General features: G+C 49.7%; 2 protein-coding genes across 2 annotated transcripts in view; one reads left to right on the top strand and one right to left on the bottom strand.

The window, feature by feature from the left end:
* Positions 1 to 950: 950 nt before the first annotated feature.
* On the bottom strand, positions 951 to 23,755 carry SLC15A4 (solute carrier family 15 member 4; the record flags this gene model as incomplete). The annotated part of the gene is made up of 8 exons (XM_079717514.1): positions 951 to 2,038; positions 6,370 to 6,528; positions 7,600 to 7,755; positions 12,443 to 12,611; positions 13,296 to 13,373; positions 13,806 to 13,974; positions 16,389 to 16,684; positions 23,231 to 23,755. 8 exons carry the CDS (start codon positions 23,753 to 23,755, stop codon positions 1,890 to 1,892), a joined length of 1,701 nt encoding a protein of 566 aa, XP_079573640.1. The 3' UTR covers positions 951 to 1,889.
* An 883-nt stretch (positions 23,756 to 24,638) lies between these two features.
* GLT1D1 (glycosyltransferase 1 domain containing 1) overlaps positions 24,639 to 25,153 on the top strand; it is a gene marked incomplete at both ends in the record, with an annotated part of 102,215 nt that continues 101,700 nt past the window's right edge. The window contains one exon of the mRNA XM_079717097.1: positions 24,639 to 24,766. Coding sequence (XP_079573223.1) covers positions 24,639 to 24,766 — 128 coding nt within the window. The remainder of the gene's footprint in view (positions 24,767 to 25,153) is intronic.

Genomic DNA, 25,153 nt, shown 5'->3' with positions numbered 1-25,153 from the left:
GACACGTGCCTTCTGAGGCCAATAAATGCCGGCAAAAGACACATATCAAAGTCTCCAGGGCCTGCACTTTTTAAATAAAATCCCTACAACAGCACATACTGGTTTTGTGTATTTGTTTCTTCAGCTGCTGTTCAGAGCCATGTGGTGACCACAATCCGTACACTCTCTAAATTCAGATGCAAAGTTAGAGGCTGTCAGTTCTGTGCCTGACTGGCTCTCTGGACAGTTTCCCCTTGATAGCAGAGCGTGTACCTACCTGGCTCTCTACCTGGGCTGATTCCCAGCCCCCCTCCCCGGGGGGTAGGATGGTGGCCCGCATAGGGCCCCATCTGCCGCCTTCACGTGCCCCGGCCACACGGAGCCCAGGGAAGGGCTGGCTCATCACACCTCCCTTTTCCCTTTTGTGCCCAATTCCCTACAGAGAAAATGTGTTTTCTGACGGCACGGGTTAATGGTCTTCAGTATGCAATAGATCCTGAAGACAGAAACTGTACCTCTGGGGGATTATGTATTTCCTAGAGCAGTGCTTTCCAACCCTTTTTATTTATGTTTTTAACCCAAACTCACACCTTCAGCCCCTCTGAGAACTGGTGTTACAGAGTCATCGGTCCGCAATCTGTCTGAACCCCACCAGTCACGACCTCCTTGTGTTTTTCTATACTTTGTATTAAAAACGACAAGATAACCCAAAACGAGTAGGGTGTTTGCATTTGTTTTTCTGTTTCCGCCAAACATAAAGTTCTATTTTAATACAGAGCAGGCTCAAGAATCACTATCCTAGAGAAATCAAAGAGCTGCGTCAGGAACAGGTATTTTATCGTGACTTTTCGTCAGTTCCTGACTCAGGACCCTGTACCCCGTGACAGTTCAGGAACCCTCATGATATCCACACGTAAACGCAAATACACGACGACTGTGGACAGACCACGCAGAGAAGGAGCCAGTGGGTCTCATATTCGAGGTGCTTTTTATAATAAAATTACGGCAAAAATACAGCAACGAATAAGACAACAGTTTATTAGACAAAATGAGAACGCCCATGTCACAGAGAACACCACGACCAGAGTCGGTGACTGCGGACAGCTCCGGACCACAACGGGCACTCCCAACGGTCTCCAATCGCACCAGTGCTGCTCAGAAGGGGGGTTTCCTTCCACCCACCATGGTGGGTCTTTAGTCTCGACGGTACCAGAATGAAACTGTACACAAGGACTGACCAGGCGGGGTTTAAAACACGCATTAGGCTGCTCTGCAGGCTGAGACGGAACACACAGTCTTAAATAGTTTTTAATGAAACATCACGCTCTTAAGGAAAGAGCAACAAAAGAGCAATGGCGATGGTTTAAGAACTCAGCATTACGGGAAGCAGCAGACAGAACACATTCACCACCGGCCGGTGCCGAGGACCCGCACGGGCAAGATCTGTGGCTCATGAGAGAAACCATAAACAGGGCTTTTCTTTAAAACCTCGGCAGCACTTGACCACACTTTTATTTCTTAACAAATCCTCCCCTTCCTCAATATAAACAGATGTTTATTCATCAGAAGAAAAGAAAGTGAGAACGTGTGTTGTGGGAAGGAGAGGATGAGATGTGTTTAAAATACCGGGACGCCAACCAGCATGGGTGTCGCCTCCCGAGACTTTGTACCCGCGGCAGCAGGTGTCTGTAAGAGGGGAAACCAGCTGCGGGGCGACCAGGGGCCTTTAGCAGGGCTCAACCACAGGAAGGCACTTACCTAGGCCACCGGGTGGAAAAGAAGGAACCAACCCCGGCACCACGCAAGTTTTAGGGAAGTCAGCCGTTTGCTCTCCGAGCCCCCAGAGCACCTTCCCACGGATCTGTCCGTCCATCTGTCCGTCCAACAGACCTGACGGGGGTGCAGGAGCATCAGGTCCTCCTGCTGGCGGGCGTGCCGTTTGCTCTCGACCGCTGCAGGTCATATTTCACGGAAACAATAAGGAAGAGCAGGAGGGTAGCTCCTTGAATAGCAGCCAGAAGGAAAAAGTAATAGTTCAAATAGCAGCCGTTGATGTTGCCTAGAGAAAAGGAAAGAAAGAAGCAAGGAAGCTGCACTTAGAGAGAGTTTTAAAGATTTTATTTATTTAACCTGGTTCCTACGAAGGTCAGGGTGACTTTTAACTGTGGTCATTAAAAAAGAAAAAAAAGAAAGAGAGAAAAGAATCCTACCCCTAATTCAAAATACACAAGTGCTTTGTTTCCAAAGCCACTGTGAGTCAGCTGTGTCTCAACACGGGCTCCGGGCTGGGGCCTCCTGCCCCCACACGATGAGGAGCCCCCCACTGTCTCCACGTCAGATCCTGCGGCGGACGGCCCTCCTCGCCTGGGTCTATGGTCTGCACACGTGCCAAGACCGCGCATCGGGCCAGGACGCAGCCCGGACGTCACGTCAGGTGTGAGTGCTGGACTCCCGTGTCGTCACCTGACATCAAACAAAGTACCGTCACAGGCCGGGACAGACGGCTGAACACACACTCCACGCGCTAGGGGAAGGCAAAAGCTTGCTTTTCACGTTTCTCCTTAAAAACTTCAGGCTGCAGGTTGATACACAGGTGCCCACTTTAACCCTAGGAGCTGACACACTGAATGGCCAACTCTGGCCTGAGCACCACACAAGGCGTCCTACGTGAGAGGCTCCGTTCAGTGCCCAATGAATGCCGAGGTGGCGGAGGTTAAGGGCACGGACCGCGGAGCTCCACCAAGGAGGCTCAAACCCCAGCGTCTTGGTCTCTGGGCCCAGGTTCCCTGCCTGTCAAACGTGGAGACTGCACCCGGGCCACACGGCCACCTCCTCTTCACGGGGCCCCGTTAGGAGCCCCAGTCCACATGCAGGTCCGGGGCCCCAGGGCTGTAAACCTGCCGTGTGTCCCCTGAGAAGCGGCCACGCAGCGTGGAGACGCAGGGCTGTGTGGAGGGGACACCAGAGCCGCACACAGCACGCCACCCCGGCTCCCAGCAAAGACGGCGTCACCACAGCCCTGGACGGTCTACCGCTGACGCCGCTGGCCACCCACTGGAAAGGGCCAGGCCCACTGCCGAACAGAGGGGGGCGGGGCGTCAGCAGCATCTCTGGAGGACGCTGGCATCTTAGGAAGAAAGCTGCCGTGCTCTCTGACCGGCTTCAAAAGCGTCTCCCATTGGCTTATTTAAAACGCCAGACTTCCTTTCCTCTGAAGGTCTCTGTCAAGCTGGGTTATTCTGGAACTTCCTTTTTCTATCTGAACATATACGCATTAAAATCGGACATTTAACACTGCTTTTATTTAACAGATCTAATGAACAGATATAATACACATGTTTGTATAATAAGCACTCACATGTTTTTAAAGAATCCTCACTCCTTCAGGCTGTAGAAGACAATGATTTCATATGTTTACTGCTTTGGGAAGAGATCCAGTAATACCTACAATTTCTACCAGACTGTGTTATTTATTCAACCGTGGTCAGAGAGTTGAAAACAGTGGTTTGGTCCTCGTTGCGGGTGGGCTCCACCCTGGACACAGAGATCCCAGCCCCTGGACCCTGGTTTGCAGACGCCAGCACTGCAGTGCTGCTTGGTGCCACCTCAGCAAGGCTGTCGTCAAAACACCAATCACGCCGTTCGTAGTGCCGGCTCTGAAACATCCATCTCCCCAAACTAAGGAGTCATTTACAACTTCCAAAGCTCAAAGCTGGCAGGCCGAGCGAACTGTGCACGGTGTCTTCCCTGCCAGGGCCGGTCGCAGTCTGGCGTTAGGAAGGGTATTCAGAACTGGGTCCACCACCTAAAAGTGATCACCCTGTACTTTCTTGGGCCTCTTCACAGACAGAAGGCAATTGCGTATAAAGACGGTAAACTCTGGGTGTTTCATATTTGCTAAGACTGACTCCTGGGCCCCAATAAACAAGCTTCATGTGTCCCCCAGACATATGCACAAGAACATTCCCAGCTGCTTTATTTGTGACAGCCTCAAACTGGAGACACCACGAACACCCACACGCAGCAGAACAGATAAATGAATTCTGACTTATTCGTACGACGGATACTCTGCAGAAATAACAAAGAACCGATCGCTGGGATGACTCTGAGAACTCAGTGCTGAGTGAAAGGCCACAGCCACGGCAGAGGACGAGAGAGGCCACAGGACTCAGCAGGGCCGACCTCAGAACAGAGTTCATCTTGCCGGGGGCGGGGGGCTTAACTCAGAAAGGACAGAAGGCACCCTTCCACGTCCTGCATTTTGATCTGGATGAAACGCACACCAAGCTGTGCACTCAAGACCAGTGCCCTCCACAGTACGGACGTGATCCCCAGTCTAAACAATAATAATAATAATAGGACAAGCAGGCCTAGGGGAGGGCAGGGAGAGAAGAACACAACGAGGTGAGAATCTAGGGACTCCTCCTTCAGATGTGGTCCTGGAACCTGACGGGAAGTTATCCACGTGTCAGCCAGGAAATGCTGAGCCAGCCCCACTGCCGCCGGAGCCCTAATGCAGGCAGGACCTGCCGCAGGGCAGAGCCGGGGAGAGCCCAGGACACAGAGAAGCCGTGAAATCTGGGATCACATCTGCTGCTCCTCCTACAGAAACAAGGATCTGGGAGCGGCGGGGAGGTGTCACCTGTCCCATTCTCTCTCCAAACCACCACCCATGACAGCCATCTGCCCCTAACCGAGCGGGAGCCGACCTGCCACGTCCTCTCACATCACTGGACATGGGGCTCTGGGCAGAAGGGACTGGAGGGAAAACAAGGAGAGACCACCTTGCACTCCTGGACAGGGCAGCCGATCCAGGACACACGACAAGGCACTTCTCTTTCGTGAAAATAACACAACAAACAGAATGCAGGTCCAACATCTGTCCACGTGTGCCATGTGCATCAATACTGGACAAAAACCTCACAATGAAAAGTTTTAAAACTACCTGTCAGAAGCAAAGGATGACTGACAGGTAAACTACCAGTTATGAAGTTAGTAATGGCTGGGGGGGCGGGGGTGGATTAAATCACTGGAAAGCAATGAGAATGACAAAAACCAATCGATCCTTTAAGATACACGTGAAAGTAAAAAAACAGAATCTATGTCTTAAGAACTACCGAGGTGTGGTCCCTATAACAAGTCTTTCTTTGAAGGAGGTCCGTCATACGTACAAAACAGATTCCGTGACGCCAAGAGCGCAGGAGAACTCCCAGAACCCTGTGTGACTGGACTTGCCCTCCGAGGGGCCGGAGTAACGAGCACAGCCCCTCCTCAGCACAGCCAGGAGGGCCTGGCCGCACACCACTGGCTCTCACAGCCGGACCAGCTGGACACATCACCAGTGGTGCCCGGGGGCAGCAGGGGCTCCGGTTTCTGGAAGCTGCATCAGGGGTCTCTGGGCCAAAACGCCCCCCTCAAGACGGGAATTTTAACCGAATCATGGGAGGGCTTTTGGAATTCTGCAATTTCTGGAAAACAGTCTCTAAGCTTTCACCAGATTTTCAAGGGGATTTAGAACCTAGAAGTGGCTCAGTACCCAGGGGGTACTGAGCACAGAGAAGCCACGAAACCTGGGATCACACCTTCTACAGGGGACGGCAAACGCCACAGGCCTATACAAGGAAAAGCAATATGGTGGTTTTTACTGGTACAACATACAAAGAAGAAACACACCTCCATCTCCTGGGTCTGTTTAAAGGCTATCATAAATATGGAAACAGCAAAGCTTGCATCTCTCGGGAGTGATTTTGCTCAAGTTGCCACCTACTGGTATTAGCTGTAAAATCCCATTATGATTAATAATGAGTAATACTTGTTTTTAACAAGGAACTTATTATCTCTTTTTTTTTTTTTTAACAGCAGGAAATTAAAAGGTACCATCAAGAAAAGAAAAAAAATACGAAAATAAGATACTGGGTTGGCCAAAAAGTTCGTTAGGTTAGTGAATACGTTGTTCAATAAAGTTCTTCATGAAAATGAAAAACGTGGCTTTACTTAAAACCGAACAAACTTTCTGGCCAACCTGATAAATGAAGGGAAATTTGTGATACAGATTTTATTTGCCTCATAATAAAATAAAACTAGTGCTGGACCTGAAGGTGGGAGGGTCAGTCTACTCGTCACAGACGCTCCGAGAAAACAGCAGCCACAGAGCTGCTGCTGGAGGCCGACCTGGGGCAGGAGAGGCCCACCCGTCCCCAGGGGACCATCAGGGACGTGGGTAAACGAGGGGAGGCGGGTGGTGTGACAGGGCGCGGGGAGCAGGCCGGGGCCTCCCGGGGCAGCCCAGCGACGCGGAGCACGTCTGGTCCCGGGCGCTCCACACGGCCTGAGGACTGGGGTGCTGGTCACTGCCAACGACGGGGAGGGGGGCCGCGAGGGGGGCCTTACCGAAGTCCGTGTGGCTGCTCATCCACCCGATGGCCTTGAGGGACACCAGCGCCAACAGTCCTGAGCCCACGAAGGACCCGACGCCAGAGAAGAAGAAGAACAAGCCCATGATGGCACTCTGCATGGACTTGGGGGCGGCCGAGTACGCGAATTCCAGGCCTGGGGAAGAAAAGGAGGGCGTCTTGGGACAGGAGCAGGGTGCCCACGCCGCGGCCCTCGGACACCCGGGCTCTGGGGCGCGGCTCAGAGACAGCACCCGGTGGGCTGCTCACCTCCTGCAGTCACAGCCCCTAGAAACTCCGCAAGGTGGCCAGTCACCTCCCGCCTTCACACCTGAAGGCAGCATCTGACTTGTCAGCTCTTGGAGTTTCTCGTTCCTCATGGAGAGAAAGTTTGAAGAAGCAAAACCTGCCCACACTCTTAACTAACGGGACTTTGCACACAAAGTACTTAAAGGGGGGAAACCGACTCAGGAATTCTACCTGAAAGGCAAGGTATCTTAGAACAGTTCCAGCAGAGGCATCTATAAGCCGAATCACCACTGTGATAAGCAGACGTGGAGATCTGCACTGTGCTCTAAAGGAAGGGCCACCCCGTGCGACTTATTCCCTCCACGAGTTCATCAGCCGGTCCGCGTGAGCTCTGCAGGAGGCAGGAGAGGTGACAACTGCCGCCCTCCCAGCCCCATCCTCTGGGCATCGCTCATTTCCTCCTTCCCTTGCTCCCAGCAGCTGGGAACAGGCCTGCACAGAATGTACGTGTCCACATGCCACCACGTAATCTCACCAATAGGGAAGAGAGGCCTGTGAGCACAGGTTTTAAAAATTAGGTTTGCTTCCTTATAAATCTGAACGAAGACACTGAGAGCCAGGCAGTGATGGACCCCGAGGCCTGGCCATGGTGGCAGGACTGCAGGGCTTGGTTATTAGCAGCTGCCAGGCAGCGCTTACAGGAGTCTTCCTTCTTTTATCCTCTCCTGTGGACCCTCTACGGTAGATGAACTTCATGTTGATGTTTTGGGGATCCTTTTACACCAAGAAAGGAGAGCCTCAGGCACAGCATTGCTCTTTCCTCACCAATTCACACTCTGCACCACAACTGCCCACCAGCACCCACCAAGCACCGTGCTGTTTCCGTCTCGACACAGCCTAACAAAGAAGGAAACAGCACGGGCTTTATCGTGCTGAGACAGGACTGGACGCGGACGCCCCGACAGCAAGGAAACCTCACCTGCGATGCTCGCAAATATTTCACTGACGCCAATCAGCACGTACTGAGGGACCTGCCACCAGATCGGCAAATCCGCAGCGTAGTAAACGACATTTCCAATGGTCTGGTTAATGGTCTTCTCCTTCACGAGGTCCAGCCGTTTGCTTTCCAGAATTCCTACAATTCGTAAGTAGGTTATGAGCATTTATTCATTAACATTTGCAATTAAACTAAAAAACTAGATGCTTGGTACAAGATGTCTGTTGATGATTCTGAGAAATACATGAAAGGATAACGCCCTATGACACGGCTTCCCCCAGAAGCCCCCGACCTCAGGAATCCCCCTACTTTCAGCTTCCGAGGTGGGTTGCTAAAAGCAGTGGTCACGTGACCCACACCTCGCGGGGCTGCGCCCAGCGGCGCCTCGTCAAACCAGCGCGCACCATGGTGAGCGCAACCCTCAAGTCTCCGCATCGCTCACCTGAACACCTTTTATTTCTTTTAAAAGAGGGAGCAGGGGAAAGCTAAACAGTCCTGCAATGAAAAGATTAATCGTGCTATTTACTTATCAGAAGGTCATAAATTTGGAGATGTTTTTCCCTTCAAGGGAACAGATTGAAGCTGATTCACTGACCGTCATCACTATTACAACTACCACTACTACCACTAATGCCGGTTCCCTTGTGCAGACGGGCTCAACCTTGTCAGCAAAGTACAGTGGTCCCCCCTTATCTCTGAGGGACACGTTCAAAACCCCCAGGGGATGCCTGAAACCCAGGACAGTTCCACATCCTACATATACTATGTTTTTTCCTGCACACACATACCTCTGATAAAGTTTAATCTATAAATCAGGCACAGTAAGAGATTAACAACAGTAACTAATAATAAAATAGAACAATTATGACAATATACTGTAACAAAAGTTACGTGAAGGTGGTCTTCCCCTCTCTCTAAATATCTCATTGTACTGTAGGTATTTTCGGACCACCATTGACCATGGGGTCACTGAAACCACGGAAAGCAAAACCAGGGATAAGGGGGACGACTGTAACCCCGACTTTTCGAACCACCCTCTGCCCTCAGCAGCACCAAGACCTCACTGGATCATCGGTCATCTGCCTCGCGGGGCAGAAAGACATGGGAAAATAAGCAAGATCAGAAACAGCTACTCTCCACAAAACAAAAAATAAGCAGATCAAAATAAAGTTTAAAACAACAACGTGTAGGACCAATTTCTTAAGGTAAAGATGTCGCTAGGTTTTGTTTTTAAAGGATTCTAATTGCAAATGAAATAGCGGGCCATAATATCTAATGTATATGTAAAAATATACGGATTTAAAACCGTATGAGGAAGGACAGGAGTCTGGGTAGAGGACAACGGAATATATTAAAAATATTCCTTTTAAAACCTGAGCATGAGAAAGGACCAGGGTATGACTGACTGGATGAAAGACAAACTCTGGAACCTGCAGCCCACAACATATCTCAAATGAAATGTCCAAACAAATAGAAAACACATCAAAGGGCCAAGGGAAAGAGAGACCTCCCAGAGGTGATCGACCTTCACACCCATCCTGCAACTGAGACACACAGAGCGGGCCAAGGCATGCAGAGCGGTCACTGCAAAGCGCTTGCTGCTCTGGAAAGGGGCGCGTGCGGCGCGGCCCAGCGGTTATCAGGACGCTGGTGGTGGCATTAAGGGCCCTGTCCACAGCGACAGCTCCACTCCCTGGCAGGGCAGCGGGCAGCACCAAGGGGGCCGTGGCGTCAGCCTGGCTGGAGCGCCTTCAACGCACAGGATAAAGCACTGTGGGCTTCCTCTGCGTGGGCCGAGCTCCAGCCAGCCCGGGGCCACTGCCCTGAGACCGAAAGATCACTGCGCTGTGCTGGCCACCGATCCTCTATATGGAAGGGCTCCATCCAATCCAAGAGCAGAGGGGGAAGCACCCACTCAGCCTGTTTTAGGGGAATAAGTACTGAAGCTGGAGAAGACTCTTGTCCTCCACAGGAAAGGCAAGAGAGGCTTAAGACAGTGTGTATGTGTCTGTGTGTGTGCGTGTGTGTGTCTGCCTGTGTGTGTATGAGTTTGTGTGTGTCTGTGTGTGTGCACGTGTTTGTGTGTGCGTGCGTCTGTGTGTGTCTGTGTGTGCATATGTGCCTGTGTGCATGTGCGTGTGCATGTGTCTGTGTGTGTGTGCGCACGCGCGTGCGTGATGGGGCAGTACTGGTGGGGACGATACACAGATTTAGTCCTTCTGCAAGGCCTGGCAGAGAACGGAAGTAACCTGTCGCACAGGACCTGCTCTGCGCTCTTACTAGTTAGGAAAGCACGGCTCCGTGAGGACGGGGGGTGAACAGGTAACGGAAACGAAGGGGCGCTGGCAAGGGGGACACAAATAATGAGGGTCGAGCCCCAAGAGACAAGAGCGTGAGAAATCACTGAAGCTCCTCTCTGGTGGGACGGCTGGCCGGACGGCGCAGAGAACAGAGGCCGAGGGAGAACGCGAGCCCTCCAGACGACGCAGGAGTATCTCATTTTCGCAGAAACACAGAAGGTGTGTGTGTACGTATGCAGACACACACAAACGGGATTAGACAGATACACACCATCCCAGGAATGAGCATCTCTGGGGAAATTACAGTTGATTTTTATTTTCTCCTTTATGTTTCTAAGGTTCCCTTTTCTCCAGTGAGCATCTATGATGTTAGTAAATTAAGAACACACACAATTTTTAAGGGGCAAGGAAATCTGACCAATTAACACACTTCTTTTTTTTCCTCAAGCAGACTAGAAGAAACCCCTTGGACATGCCTGATTCTCATCTAAGAAAATTTAAAGAAAGAATTATTACCGGCAGGGATGGTACTAAATGGAAGATCCTGATTTATCATGGTTGAATGTAGTAAGTTAAAAGGCAAAATAGTCTCTTTTCTATTAAAACTTTGGTTTGCTGTAATGATTTCAGGTCTGTATTCAAAGGTCATTAATGTTCCAGTTAAATAATATTCACTGGAGCTGGAAATGAAACGGCATGAAACACCAGTTACTGCTTACATTAAATTTAATACATTGTGCCTAAGTCCAGTTGCCAGGTATTTAAACTCTTTAAACCAGTGACCATTAAGCTCCTTCCCAACATCTGGCCACTCGGCAAAGAGAGCCTCTTTAGGACACCAGCCTCAGCGGTGTTTTCCGCGTGTAAGTGATCACTTCAGATGCTGAAGTTCAGAGCGGTCATGGTCACACAGTGCAGAGTACCTGCCTCTCCGCAGGCGCCCGTGGCCACCTGACGACAGCCCGACCTGCTGAGCAGGAAGTGAACTGCCGGCACGGCCCGCACTTTTAAGACAGCACTGACTGCCCCGCTGGACAACCGTCACCCGTCTGCTGTCGTTTCCCATGTAAACAGGCAAAGAAACCACCGGGAAGCCCCCGGGGTTCTCAGGGCAGCCTGGAGAAGCTATCCAGCCATAAATGAAACTGGGAGACGAGACGGTATTAGAGGAACCAAAGCTGGAGTCTGCTAGAAAATGCCTGGGGAAGCAGCAACCTCCCCTTTCCCACAGGGAGAGGACAAGGACTCCTTTCCAAGGGGTGTGACTGGCTGGTCGGGGCACAGAGAGGGGGCTCCCCAGCCCAGGAAGAAGCCGGGCCCATGGCAGGCACTCAGGGCACCACCCCAGCACAGCGGCTCTGCCCATCACCGATTCTGTGGCACGAGACCTGCAATCAGAGCCCCGCTGTAATCCAGCTCTCGTTTGCTCTGGCTTACCTCCCCATGTGCACAGGACTGGAAGAGAAACGAATCACACAGAAAGCACACAGCAGAAACTTCATTCAGACACGCCCTCCCTTTAATTACCTATTTGATTAAGAAACAACATAATTGTCTCCTAAGATGCCCCAGTGTCTGGAATATAGAATTCTTAAGCCTAGGGACTCATTTCTTTAAATCTGTTGAGTACTGTATCAATAGATAGTACTATATTTAGTACTGTGTTCACCCTGGCGAGAGTGGACTGAGGCTGCTGTGAAGCACTGTCGGAGAATATTAAATTCCATCTCAGCAGTGCTTAACATTACATTCCTCATAACAGAGATGATATATAGGTGATTCAGGAATATCGGCTTTTCTTGTCTTGTTATATAACTAAGCTATTTCACAGTTCACTCATTTTCAAATATTAATGAAGAGCTCCAAAGCAAGGTGAGAAAGTCAGCAACACCTCAGTTTTATCAGCACATGATATTTCAGCTTATACTTCAGAATCTAAGATTTATGCAAACAGAATGGAGCCCCCAAAAGGTGTTGGAATACTCAGGCATTAGTTCTTAACCTCTTTCTTTTTTCCTGGGGGATGGAGGCTGGTTACAAACCTGTATTTGATTTAAAAACAAAACAAAACAAAAAAACCTTTCTCTCCAGGAAGATGCATGTAAAATTTTACATAAAAGTGCAAAAGGTTCAGGGTATATGAAGCTGATTAATGGACCTGACATTAAGAATCACAGCTCTGAGGATTATTTAACACCTTTAATTTATGAAATTTCACCTACACAGCAATTAACAGCTCTCTAAAATCTAAGTCACTAGGAGACAACAAGCCTCCTTTGATTCAACCCAAGTCACTTTCCAGAGCATTTCACTGGTTATAGTTCTAAAAAAAAAAAACAAAAACAGACAAACCCTTAGGAAAAAAATCTTAAGCTTCATAAATGAAAAACTAGAAAATGAACATCACTCAGTGTTAGAATAACCCGTATATGTCCTCTTTTGAAGTACACACACTTCCTGAGTGCCATGCAGCGTGTGGCCACATTCCGCATCACCCACAACCGGAACCGGAAACGACTTCTCACCTGCTGCGAAGGCCGAGCACATCACAAAGAACATGCCCACCGCAATCCTTTTCAAGGACGATGGGAGCAGCCCGTTTCTTCTCAAGATGGGATCCACCACTTTATCTTTCAAGGGAATTAACAGGAGGATGAGCACAGCATCAAACATGGTTAGCCAGGCTGCTGGAAACTGGGAGTGGGAAACACAGAAGACACCTGCTTATTTTTCTGCAGTGTCAGCAGTCACTCGTCTGACAACTAACATCTAAATGGGAAAAGCTTATTTCAAGAATAGTTCATCAGGGCTTCCCTGGTGGCGCAGCGGTTGAGAGTCCGCCTGCCGATGCGTGCCCCGGTACGGGAAGATCCCACATGCCGTGGAGTGGCTGGGCCCGTGAGCCATGGCCGCTGAGCCTGCACGTCCGGGGCCTGTGCTCCGCAGCGGGAGAGGCCACAACAGTGAGAGGCCTGCGTACCGCCAAAAAAAAAAAAAAAAAAAAAAGTTCATTTGTACAAAGTATAACCTTCCAGGAAAATAGTCTGTCTCAAGACACTGGTACTGAGAAAAGGCTTCTATTTCTAAAGGGATTTGCATTTGTTTTTCTGTGCTTTCTCGGGGGAAAGAAGAATCAGGTGAAATATTAACGTCAGGAGTCAACTTAATCTAGCAAAGGACATAACCAATGGGAAACAGTCTCAGAAATAAGTAAACATTCCATTTCAACATTCCATTCAAATTCCATTTCAGCATTCAAGGAATGCTTTTAGTTCAAGCTAACTGCTGTTATTACAAAGTATCTACCATTGGTAGAAGGAATCCATTTGTCACGTAAACCCCCAAAGACAATTTTCAGATCATTTCAACTGTTCTCACCGTATGAGGATTGGTTGTAATACTGGAAATTTCTGGAATCTTCAAATGAAGACTTTGTAAAACATACGTCGTCTGCATCTGGGTGTAGAAAGCAGCTGTCATTACATGAGCACGGCTGTCACTCACTCGCAGCGTGCGCCCTCCCCCAGACCACACTGTGCTGAGACTTGCAACGCTCAGGTTTGAAAACACGGGTCAATTACTTGGTCACCATAAAAGTCATCTGGAGATGAACTTTGAAAAAGAAGTAACCATTATCCCAATGAGAAACCATATTAAAAGGTGGGGTCTGGAAAAACAGAGCATCCCCATCCTTAGCTTCGTTTTAAGGTTTTCAAAACATTTCAATCAGCAAAAATGAGTCCGTAACTAAAAACAAGATTCCAAGATCCTGAAGGCTCGTGACAAAGAAAGCCAGGAACCCTGCGCACTTCAGCGATGGCCAAAACGAGTGCCGGGGTAGCGTTCACGGGGAGATAGAGGAAATTAAACCTGAATGTCACCACTCACTTGAAAATACACTGTCCAGTAAGGTATCAAAGCCAAGAAAACGGGGACAATCTTGACAAGAGCTTTCACATCTTCCACTTTATCTTCCGGGAATGGCCCTCCATGAGACATCTTACATGAATCAAACAGACTGTGTTTAGAAGATTGCTGAAAGACTCCAATGCCTTCACTTTGGGAAATAAAATGAAGGAATTAGTTTTCTTCCACCCCCAGAAATCAATTATTTGGTAACAAATTAAGTTTGGAGGTAGGAAACCAGCTTGCTGTGCTGAATTTGCTTCAACTCCATTCTGCTACCTACTAATCGTCCCCACCCAATACAGCTACCTGGATTACTCCTCAACACTGGGACACGTGGACACAGCTGGCAGAAGGACTTCCTAGCCAGAGTGAGACTGTGGCCACCATCCTTTCCCTGAGACTAGGAGATACGGTAGGATCGCCCCTCACCGTCTGAAAGGTGGCTGACCTCATCCCCAGCATTGTCACACTGGCCACCAGCCCCACTGTGCTGAGGAAGGCCCGCAGTTTCATCCGAAGCTGATGACAACTACATCGGCTGCATCACTGGGTGAGCATTTGAAAAAATTACTGTGCTGGACTGTTTGGATTTTAAATTAGGTCATTTATCAAACGTCAGGACTTGAAGACCACACCGACTTCGTTACAAACCCGAGCTGCTTTACTTACTATTACACCAGTGTGACTGGGAGGGAGGCTTTCAGGGAGGCCACCAGCTCTTCCGTGAAGGAAGAGCTGAGAGGGGAAGGGGCGATGCTTCTGGTGATGATGATAACTTGACGATGTGACCTTCCGCAAAAGCATCCTCATCAGCTAGTTACCCTTAACTGGGCTCTGATTAGCTTACTGAGGCCTCACGCTGATCCTATGAGAGGGGTCCTTTCCCACTGCACGAGAAGGAAGGCTTTACAAGGTCATTAACCTGCCCAAGGTCATACAGCCCTAACCTGTGCGTAAGGAGAGCACAGCTGGAGAATTCTCTAGACCATCAACTTTTCTGCAAGCTGGTCCTTTTCTAATTGTGCCAAGGAAGACTTCAAAAACCAACCTACAGGGAAAACAGATTCCTAAGTCCAAACTGACTTCACCACGCCACGTGTGCATTAAAACCCAAGTGTCCACAAAGCAATGGTGTCCTCTCGCAGAATTGTCTACCAGGTACCACCCACACAGACACACTGAAAATTTAACGGTATATTTTGCTAATGGCATCCAATCTGTAGCCTAAACATCTAGGATCTGAAACCCTGCTTCTGCCTAATGAAAACGAGGCCCCCATAAAGCACTACTGCTTGCTGCTGAGGCAATGAGGCTTCAACTGTTAAACATTCTTTAGTGGGGCCCCACCAGCTGCAGTTCTGAATTATGAGTCTGAACGCCACACTGACCCGCTAGAATTCCAGGGCACTGGGATGGTGAGATGTGCCGGAATTCCTCACGGGGACAGCTGAGGCAACTAGAGACGTTTAGCCTGGAGCAAAGGGGCACGGCCACGGAGCTGCTCTGGTACAGCTTCAAATCTACCCCGTGGGAGCAACGTCAGACAGCTGTTATGGCTCCAAGGACATAAATCAGACACACGCAGACAAGCCATGAGGAGGCAGACAGACGCGGGGTCGGCCTGCAGAACGTCAACCTCGGGCTCAGGGACTGAGCGCCCATCTCAACACCTGCCTTGATCAAAATATGTCGAGAGGCTCAACTCCAAAGGGTCCTGGGGACTTTTCTGGGGGGATGGACATACTCTGTACCCTGACTGCACTCTGGTTACATGATGGAATCTGTCACAGTTCCCAGAACTGTATAGGTAAAAGGGAGGTATTTTACTACATGTTGTTGTTACATCAAATAGTAACAACAAAAAAATTCTGAAGTCTCTTTTTGAGCTAAGTTCTGGACTTTTCTTCATTAATCTGCATCTAGGGTGACTGACCTTCCGCCACAGTTTGCCCAGGACTCCCCGGGACCCGGGACTTTGGGCCTTAAGACCTCAGGTCGTGGGCATACGGTGCTAAAACCGGGAAGTCCCCTGCAGAGGGGATGATGGAGGTACCCTACCTGCATCTCAGTCCTGCTCTCCTGCCCTTCTCAAAGAGCGCTGCAGTGACCCCCGGGGGACGGGCCACAAGGACCCGCGCAGCAGCTTCCTGCTTAAGGAGCACAGACAGGCAGCGACCAGGTAAGCGACTGCTTGGTTTCTCATTCAAAGGAATGCATCAAGTAGTACACTGTCTCTTCGATGCCCTCAGCAAGGTTCTGTCTTTATAACCTTTACACGACTACGTAGTCGGGAGCCTCCATCTTACATCAGCAGTGAGAGGAAGGTCAACGTGAAGGTTAGAAATGAAAAACACGAGCCCGGGAGGGAGGCCGCTGGTCTGTCTCTAAGATGGAGACAGAAGTACCTCACACCCGCCTCCTGGAGCTGGTGTGAGACATTTCAACCTCAGCCCCGTGTCCCCCTCCACGGTGAGCACAGGACAGACATAAGCCAGCACTTTATTTATGACGGTTGGTAAGTCACGTGGAAAGCTGAGCCTGTGACGAGAATAAAGTGCTCACCCACTAGGACTGCGTTCCCTGATTCGCTTCTGGGGGCAGCACGAATACACCAGGATCCTGAACATGTCAGTGAAGGCGCTGCCGTCGGGCGGCTTGGTGATGAAGAAGGTCTGGCCGCAGAGGAAGGCCATGAAAGCCACTCCGATGCAGACAGCGGGGATGATGTAGCCGGTGACAAAGCTCACGTTCTGCTGAATGTAGGCAATGCCCCCCAGAGAAACGATTGCTCCCAGATTAATGCTCCAATAAAACCAATTAAAAAATCTTCTCGTGGCTTCTGGACCGCGATCTTTAACCTAAAATAACCGGGAGGAAAGAGACTTAAAAACATGTGATCATCCTCAAGGGTGAAAAACATATACGAAGTTTTCATATATTACTATATCTTTATATCAATTACTGTTGTCATCACAGCCTTTAAGCAAGGCAGCACATGGGAATTCCCTGGCGGTCCAGTGGTTAGAACTCTGCACTTTCGCTGCCCGGGCCCAGGTTCGATCCCTGGTCGGGGAACTAAGATCCCACAAGACGCAGACAAAAAAACCAGAAATGTAGCCAATCAATCAAAATGGTGTTTACAGATACAACTGAGGGTCCCCTGACAAAAAAAAAAAAAAAATGTATCTTACGCTTTTAATTACTACAGATTCTGGGTAGTGTTTCTCTTAACTATGCTTAAATCCAACAAATCCTAGAGAGTTTCTCCAAGTATCTCCCGTGGACCACCTGCTTTGGAAACGCCTGGCATGCTCCTTAAAAATACAGATTCACAGGACCCACGTTCCAGGACTACCCACTCACCACTTCTGGGGTTGGGGCCCAGGAATCTGCATTTTAAACAACTTTCCAGAGGACTTCTACTCACAGCCATATAGCTCCACGCCTTGATAAATCCGGAACAAGGGGAAAATTACAGACAAACTAAAACCGCATGCTATTTTTAGACCAGGAAGCCTCTCAATGGAATCAGAAGTTCTGATAAGGACAGAGCTCCCTGGAAGGCACAAAAATCACTGATTTCCTGAACGCAGACAAACACAAGCACCAGGTAACACAAGCAAGTTCTAGGTGTGCACTCTCCACAAGACCTGCCCAGCTGGAGCCCGTCCTGGTGGGGACAGTCCACGTGGGGTGGGCACCCCGTGGACGTCCCTCCGAGGACGGCTTCTCCCATCTGCGTGGACACCACGAGAACGTGCTCTGCGCCAGCCAGAGTCATTCCTAGCCAGTTTCGCCTCATAAAATGTTTAAACAAACGTTATTAGCTAAAGGCTGACGCTGGATCGTGTACAAAGACTGTCAGGTGTTGCTGCCTTGGGAACTTCTGTTGTCTCGTCCTTAAGTTACAGGTTATGAAAAGGCTGGACGATTCCTGGTCCAGTAACAGATCTGAATTCTGATCCACAGAGCAATCTCCTTTTCTAAGTAAGAGAGGAGGTTTTCAATGGCGGCCTAAACAACCAGTTGTGATGCACAGAAACTACCTTTTTAGCAGTCATATTGTGCAACATGACACTTTAACCTCTACTTTTTAAGATCAAAGTACAGGTGTAAATATATAGTCAAAATCGTTTGTCCCTCCAAAAAAATGTAATCCAAAATGATTAAACATGGCTATTGTGATAACAAATAATATGCCTGAAGTAATTATCTGGTAACCCCCGTCTCAAACGGAAAATCTGAGTTCTAAATAAACCGCAGCAGGAGGAGCTTAAACTTGGCCCCCCCACGTCAGAAGGGAGCACAGGTCCTGGACCAAACGCTGGCATGATCACTGGATAAATGATCTGCACGGAGCAGGCCTTACATGTCTAAGACAGCTCTCCGTGAGAACACAACGCGTTGATTTTTTTTATCGTTTTTGGCTGCGCCATGCCGCTGACAGGATCTTACTACCCCGACGAGGGATCGAACCTGGGCCTCCCGGCAGTGGAAGCGCGGAGTCCTAACCACTGGAGCGCCAGGGAAGTCCCCACAGTGCGTTTAAATGTCACTAAAATGGACTCAAATATTCATGCTATCCTGCAAAGAGACCAGAGGGAAGAAAAAACTGTAAGCAGACACGGTTACAGAGAAAATGTAACTAAAGATATAAAAACAAGTAATTAGGGTGGGGGGCAAGCTTAAAAGGGGGCCAGTAAACATAATATCTAAAGTTAATGCAGGGGCTTCCTGGTGGCGCAGTGGTGAAGAATCCGCCTGCCGATGCAGGGGACATGGGTTCAAGCCCTGGTCCAGGAAGATCCCACATGCCGCGGAGCAACTAAGCCTGTGTGCCACAACTACTGAGCCTGTGCTCTTGAGCCTGCGAGCCACAACTACTGAGCCCGCGTGTCACAACTACTGAAGCCCGTGAGCCTGGAGCCCGTGCTCCGCAGCGGGAGAGGCCACCGCAGTGAGAGGACCGCACACCGCAACGAAGAGTAGCCCCCGCTCGCTGCAGCTAGAGAAAGCCCGGGCGCGGCAACAAAGACCCAACACAGCCAAAAATAAATAAATTAAAAAAAAAAAAAGACAATATACGTATTAACTGAACTATATCTCGGCCCTTCCCAGTATCTACAGTGGCACAGCACACATCCTGGTAAACGTGGCAGTCGACTTATTTGAACTTCCGAATGTAATTCACTAAAATTACTTCAGGAACCTAAGCCTATCACTAGACCCTAAATAACCACATAGCAGTAATTTTCTTATAGGAGCCTGCTGGCTCCTATAAACCGCAAGTCACATGCCTCCATGCCCTGGACTGACACCCACACTTCATGTGGGTCACATTACGTCACCGTCTGTACACCTGCCTCCCGCCCTACCCGACCAAGGGTAAACAGGACCATCATATGATCGGTCAAAAGACACCGCTGCGGTCAACTCAGAGAAGTGCAGCTAAAGGAACAGGATCCTGGGGAGTGAGTCAGACAGTTGGCTGATTTGGAAAAATTCCTTTAAACACATAACAGCGCAACTTTTTTTTGCCCTCTAGAAAAAATGTATCTTTGCTCTCTTTGTTTGTAAAAAAGAGTTCTTTCAGTTCACTCGTTCAGCTACAGGAGCCATCCATTTAGAAGGACTGTGACCTCTGAGGAAGGTTAATCACTCAGGGGAAAAGACAGGGCTGACATGATTTACATCAGCATCCCCCCTGGACTCTGGTGTACATCTTCCTTCAAAAGTCAGCTAAGGCCTCCTTCTCAGGGCTGCACAGCATGACCCCATTCATCTCTCACTCAGAGGGTTTCCTAGAGGCCCTGTATCGCAGACAAAGGCATCAGGGATAGAGAAGCATAAAGGTACCTTCAAAGTATTACTCAGCCGTAAAAAAGAATGAAGTAATGCCATTTGCAGCAACATGGATGGACCTAGAGATGATCATACTAAGTGAAGTAAGTCAGACAAAGAAAGACAAATACCATATGATGTCACTTATATGTGAAATCTAAAATACGACGCAAATGAACTTATTTCCAAAACAGACTCACAGACACAGAAAACAATCTTATGGTTACCAAGCTGGCGGAGGGATAAATTGGGAACTTGGGATTAACAGGTAACACACGACTATATATAAAATAACCAACAAGGTCCTACTGTGTAGCACAGGGAACTATATTCAATATCTTGTATAACCTATAAAGGAAGAGAATCTGAAAAAGAATGTATATAAATGTATAACTGAGTCACTTTGCTGTACACATGAAACTAACACAACACAATCAACTATACTTCAATTAAAGAAAAGAAATCCTGGGAGTTCCCTGGTAGCCTAGTGGTTAGGATTCCCTGGTGGCCTGGTGGTTAGGATTCGGTGCTTTCACTGTCGTGGCCCGGGTTCAGTCCCTGGGCTGGGAACTGAGATTCCCGCGAGCCGTGGCACCTCTGGGGGACGCCTCTCAAATCCCCTTCAAAGACCAGCCAGCACCTGGCACAGAGCAAGCACCTTGGCTGAAGGGTACTAACATTTTCCTTTTACATGTTTTTTTCACTGAGATACAATTCTCATAATAAAAAATTCACCCTGTTGAAATGTACCACTCAGTGGTTTTTAGTCTATTCACAGATGTGCAACCATCACCTCTGTCCAATTCCACATTTCTTGTCACACCAACAAGACACTTCCTCTTACAGTAGCTTCCCTTTCCCCTCTCCTGACTCCTGGCAACCACTAGCCTCCTCGTCTGTATGCATCTGTCTATTCTGGACATTTCACATAAATGGAATCATAGAACATGCTGGGTTTTGTGCCTGGCGTCGTTCAGTGGCATGATGTTTTCAAGGTTCATCCACGTTGAAGCAAGTACTTCATCCCTTTTTACTGCTGAAGGATATTGCACTGTATGGAGAGACCACACGTGCTTTATCCACCCATCAGTTGATGGACATCCCCTTAACTTTTTAGTAAAAAAATTTTAAACATACAGAAAAGTTGAAAGAGTAGTAAAGCATATACTTCTACAGCCTTCATTTGCAGCCTTAGTTCTTTTTCTGTATATACATGAAATACACTGTTGGCTGAACCATTTAAAAATAAGTTACAGCATCATTATTTCACCCCAAAGATTTCATCATGAATCTCCTAAAAATAAGGCCATTCTTCTAGATAACACAAACCATTATCACACCTAAGAAAATTAACACCAATGCAACTTTATCTAATATGTGGTCTATAATCAAGTTATCACAATCGTCCCAATAAATGGCTTTTAGAAAAGCTGGGCTCCAATCACGAAGCACACGTTGTGTTTGGCTGTCAAGTCTCTCTGATATCCTTAAATACAGAGTGGCTCTCCTTTTTCCACGACAGTGTCACGTTAGAGAAGATGAGGTCAGTTCTCCTGCAGAACAGCTCGTTTCTTTTTAAGGTCCACATCTAATTACACACCAAAAGAGTGCAAATTCTGTCATGCCTTCTAGAGAACCTCTACAGAACCACTCATTCTTTTCAGGAATATTAATCCCTCGTCTATTATCTACTGGAGAGCAGGAATTTTTAAGTCAGACTTTCCGGGTTTAAACCCAGCTCCTCCACTCACGTGCTGTGGACCTGGGTAGGTCAAACCCCCCAAGCCTCCGTTTACTGTAAAACAGGGACAATTAGGGATATAAATTGTTGCAAGGTGTTAGATAAGATCGCATAGGAAGAGCACTTGGTACAGTACGGGGCACAACCTAAACACTCAGGGCGCTCTTTAGTCCTGTGGCCTGGGCTTTAAAGATGGGTAATCCCAGTCCTGTGCCTTCACGGTTGGCCCATGAGCTGCCGGCACCCCCAAGGCCAAAGCCAACGTCACAGAATGCCCATCTCAGTTAAAGGACACATTAAGAAATCAGACCGGCACCTAAACCCTGGCTTGACCACTCACTACCTATAGGACAACAAAAGAAATCTCTTTGCACCTCCATTTCCTCATTTAAAACATGGGTATAAGATTCACATGAGGTTCAAATGAGTTCAGGTACGGAAAGCACAATCCATGGTGCAGAGAAGGAAGTGAAGAATTCAGGACATTAGGCAACTATTATTTCCAACATCATTATAAGGCGTCGCCTTTCACAGGGGTGATTAAAGTTCACATTCAGAGGCCAGGCTCTTGCACCCTGGCTCAGTCACGTACTAGCTCTGTATCATTGGGCAAATGATTTAACCTCTCAAGCCCCAGTTTCCTCATCTGTAAAATGGGCACGGTAACAACAGAGGAGTCCTATGAACTGACAAAGTACTCGGCACGGGGCCTGATGCACAGTAAGCCCTCCGTAGATGTTTGCAATCACATGGCTACTTAGCGCAAAAACCCAGGAGTTATCTTCCCTGTTGCTTGCATAAGATCCACCAGCAATCCCGGCCCCTCTACCTCCGTAACTTATCCTGAATCGACCACTTCACTCCATGTCCACTGCCCCCGTCCCAGTCCAAGTCTCTAATCTCTCACCTGGCCAGTGAAACAGACTCCTACCTGATCTGTCTGCTGTCAGCACCTCCCATACAACCTAGTCTCTATACCCGACGTCCGCAAACTTTTCCTGTGAAGGGGCAGGGTGTAAACAGTTTAAATTTTAAGTGATGTTCAGTCGGTCACAACTACTTGATTCTGCTACCGTATTGTGAAAGCAGCCACAGCATATGTGACCAGGAAGATGCAGGGCTGTGTTCCAATAAAGCTTTATTTGTGTGAGCTGAAGTTTGAGTTTCCTATCATTTTCATTTGCCACAAAAATATTCTTTTTACTTTTTTCCTATCGTTCAAAAACCTAAGTACCGGTCTTATTCTTAGCCTGTGGGCCCTCCGAAAACAGGAAGTAGGCCAGATTTGGCTGGCAGGCCACAGCTGCCAGGCCCACGCCCTACAGAGACTGAATTTTTTAGAAACATAAATCAGATCACATTACCCCCTGCTCAAACCCCAAAAGAGGCTCCCTACTGTATTCAAAACAGACCTCAAACTCTTTACATAGCTTCACTTCACGAAGCACCTGCCTGCCACCCCTGTTCCCACTTCTTCTTTTGTTTGAAACATACTTGTCGCATAACCTTCCGTAAGTTTAAGGCGTACAGTACGTGCAGACTTGGTACACTGATGTGTTCTGTACTGCAACACGACTGCCACGGTAGCTGCAGCGTCCCTCTCTTCTGGCCCCAGGGCCTTTGCACTTGCGGAGGCCCAATCCAGAAACCCCTCTGCTCTCCCCCAGGTCTCAACTCCTAAAGGCCCCCTCCTAAAGGAAGGAGGCCCCGCAGTCTGCAGCCCCCGCGCGCCAGCGCCCACCCTGCTTGGTCCCCCGCGGTATTTGGGTTTCCGGGCCCGCGGGCGACCCCGCCCCCTCGCCCGCACCTGCGCGGCCCTCACCTGGTCGGCGCCGAAGGGCGTGATGTTGGCCTTGACGGCGCCCACGCCCAGGCCCACGAGCGCGAGCGCTGACAGCGCGGCGGGCGCGCAGTAGCGGGCAGGCGCGTCGGCACACGGCGGCGCCGAGCAGTTGCGGACGCGCGTGGGGCGGGGGGCCCCGCAGAGCGCCGTGCGAGTGGCGGGCGCGGCCAGCAGCGGGAAGGCCAGCATGCCGAGTAGGTAGAGTGCCAGGCTGAGCAGGATGGCGCGCGCCCGGCCGAGCCGCGCGTCGGCGAGCCAGCCCCCGAACGGCGACACCAGGTAGGTGAGGCCCATGAAGAGCAGCAGCGCCTGGCTGGCCTGCGCGCCCTCCCAGCCGAACGCCGTGCCGTTGAGGAACAGCACCAGGTTGGCCGTGACGCCGTAGAAGGCGGCGCGCTCCAGCAGCTCCGTCAGCAGCACGGCCGCGCACGCCGCGCGCCGGCCCTCGAACGCCGCCCGCCGCGCGCCCAGCAGCGGCGTCCGCTCGTCGCCTGCGCCCGCCATACTCCCCACCGCTCACCGGCGGCCCGCCCCGCCGGCAGCTCCGATGCGCTGGGCTCAGCCCGGCTCTGCCGCCGCCGCCGCCCTTCTCGCGAGATTGGCCTCGCCGGCCTTCTCGGCCCGCCCCGCGAGCGTCCCTATTGGACGAGCCCGCCGTGTCGCCCCCCTGGACTTCCGGTCCCGCCCCGGAAGCCTGCCCGGGCGGGAGACCTGCTTCTGCTAGCGGTGGTGCCGGAGAGAGGGTTTTAAAAGTGAAATCAGAGGCAGGCCTTCCGAGGTTCCGAACCCACACTTCTTACGGAGGCTTCAGCCTCTGCCTGCCCTCCAGGCTAGTTTGCTCAGGCTGGCCCCTGCTCCCGCGCCCGGCCTCCTGCCTCCCTGCCCTGGGACCAGGTTTCTCTGTGCTCTGTTGTAGGATGGGTAACGGCATCCCTGGCCTCTGCTGCACTAGATGCCCGTGCCACCCCGCTCCCCAGTGTGACAATCAAATCTGTCTCCAGACGTTCCCAAATGACCCGCGGTGGAGCAAAGTCGCCTGCACTGAGAACAAGCTCAGAGCCTTGTTTCCTTGTCGCATGGCTGGTCTCCTGTTTTCCTTCAGCCCTCAACTGGAGTGGTGACTCCGTGTAAGCATTTCTTGACCAGCCCATCTAAAGTGGATCCCACGCCCATCCCCTTACACTGTTTTAGTTTCCCCCATGGTAACTGCCACGTTTTTTGTTTATTCCTTTGTCCCCAGCTTGTGCGTGGTCCCCACAATGATGAGCTCCATGGTGGCAGGGTTCTTGTGCCTCTTGTTCCTCACCACGCCCTCCAGCACCTACACCAGTGAGGGACATTACACTGGAGTGGAGCGGAAGAGTGTTCTCCAGAAACGGCCTCCAGCATGGCTTCAGAAATTGGGACCCAGGGCTGTCACAATTCAGTTCATCTGAGACCATTTCTTCTTCTTCCTCCACCCTTAACTCCAGCTAAAACCAGGATGGAGCAATTACCTAGGAAGTGGGCTTGCTGGTAGGTCATCTGGGTAAGTAGTCCTTCCTAAAAGGCTTGAAGTAGCATGCATTAACTTTTTTATTTTTCAAAATGTCTGACATCTTGACTGTTGCCTAGCAAGGTGCTGGCACACAGTGGGCAGTAGATACATATTTAATGAGAGAATAATCGGATGCCAAAATAGGACTTGTCCCACCCTTTCCATTAGTGCTAATCATCTTCAGCTGTCAGCTCAAATGTCACTTCCCTGATCTTCCCAGATTAGAACAGATCTCCCTTTTATATGTCATTAGAGCACAGTATACGTTTTTCTTACACCGCACCCATTATAATTTATAATTATTTATTTTGTGAAGCTGTTTAGTAGCTGTCTTCAAAGCTAGGAGGGATGAGATTTTGTTTGTT

The sequence above is a fragment of the Hyperoodon ampullatus genome (genome assembly GCF_949752795.1).
Source record: "Hyperoodon ampullatus genome assembly, chromosome: 13".
In the NCBI taxonomy this organism is placed as follows: domain Eukaryota; kingdom Metazoa; phylum Chordata; class Mammalia; order Artiodactyla; family Ziphiidae; genus Hyperoodon; species Hyperoodon ampullatus.
Note: the sequence above shows the minus strand (reverse complement) of the source record. Positions and strands in the feature narration are given on the sequence as shown.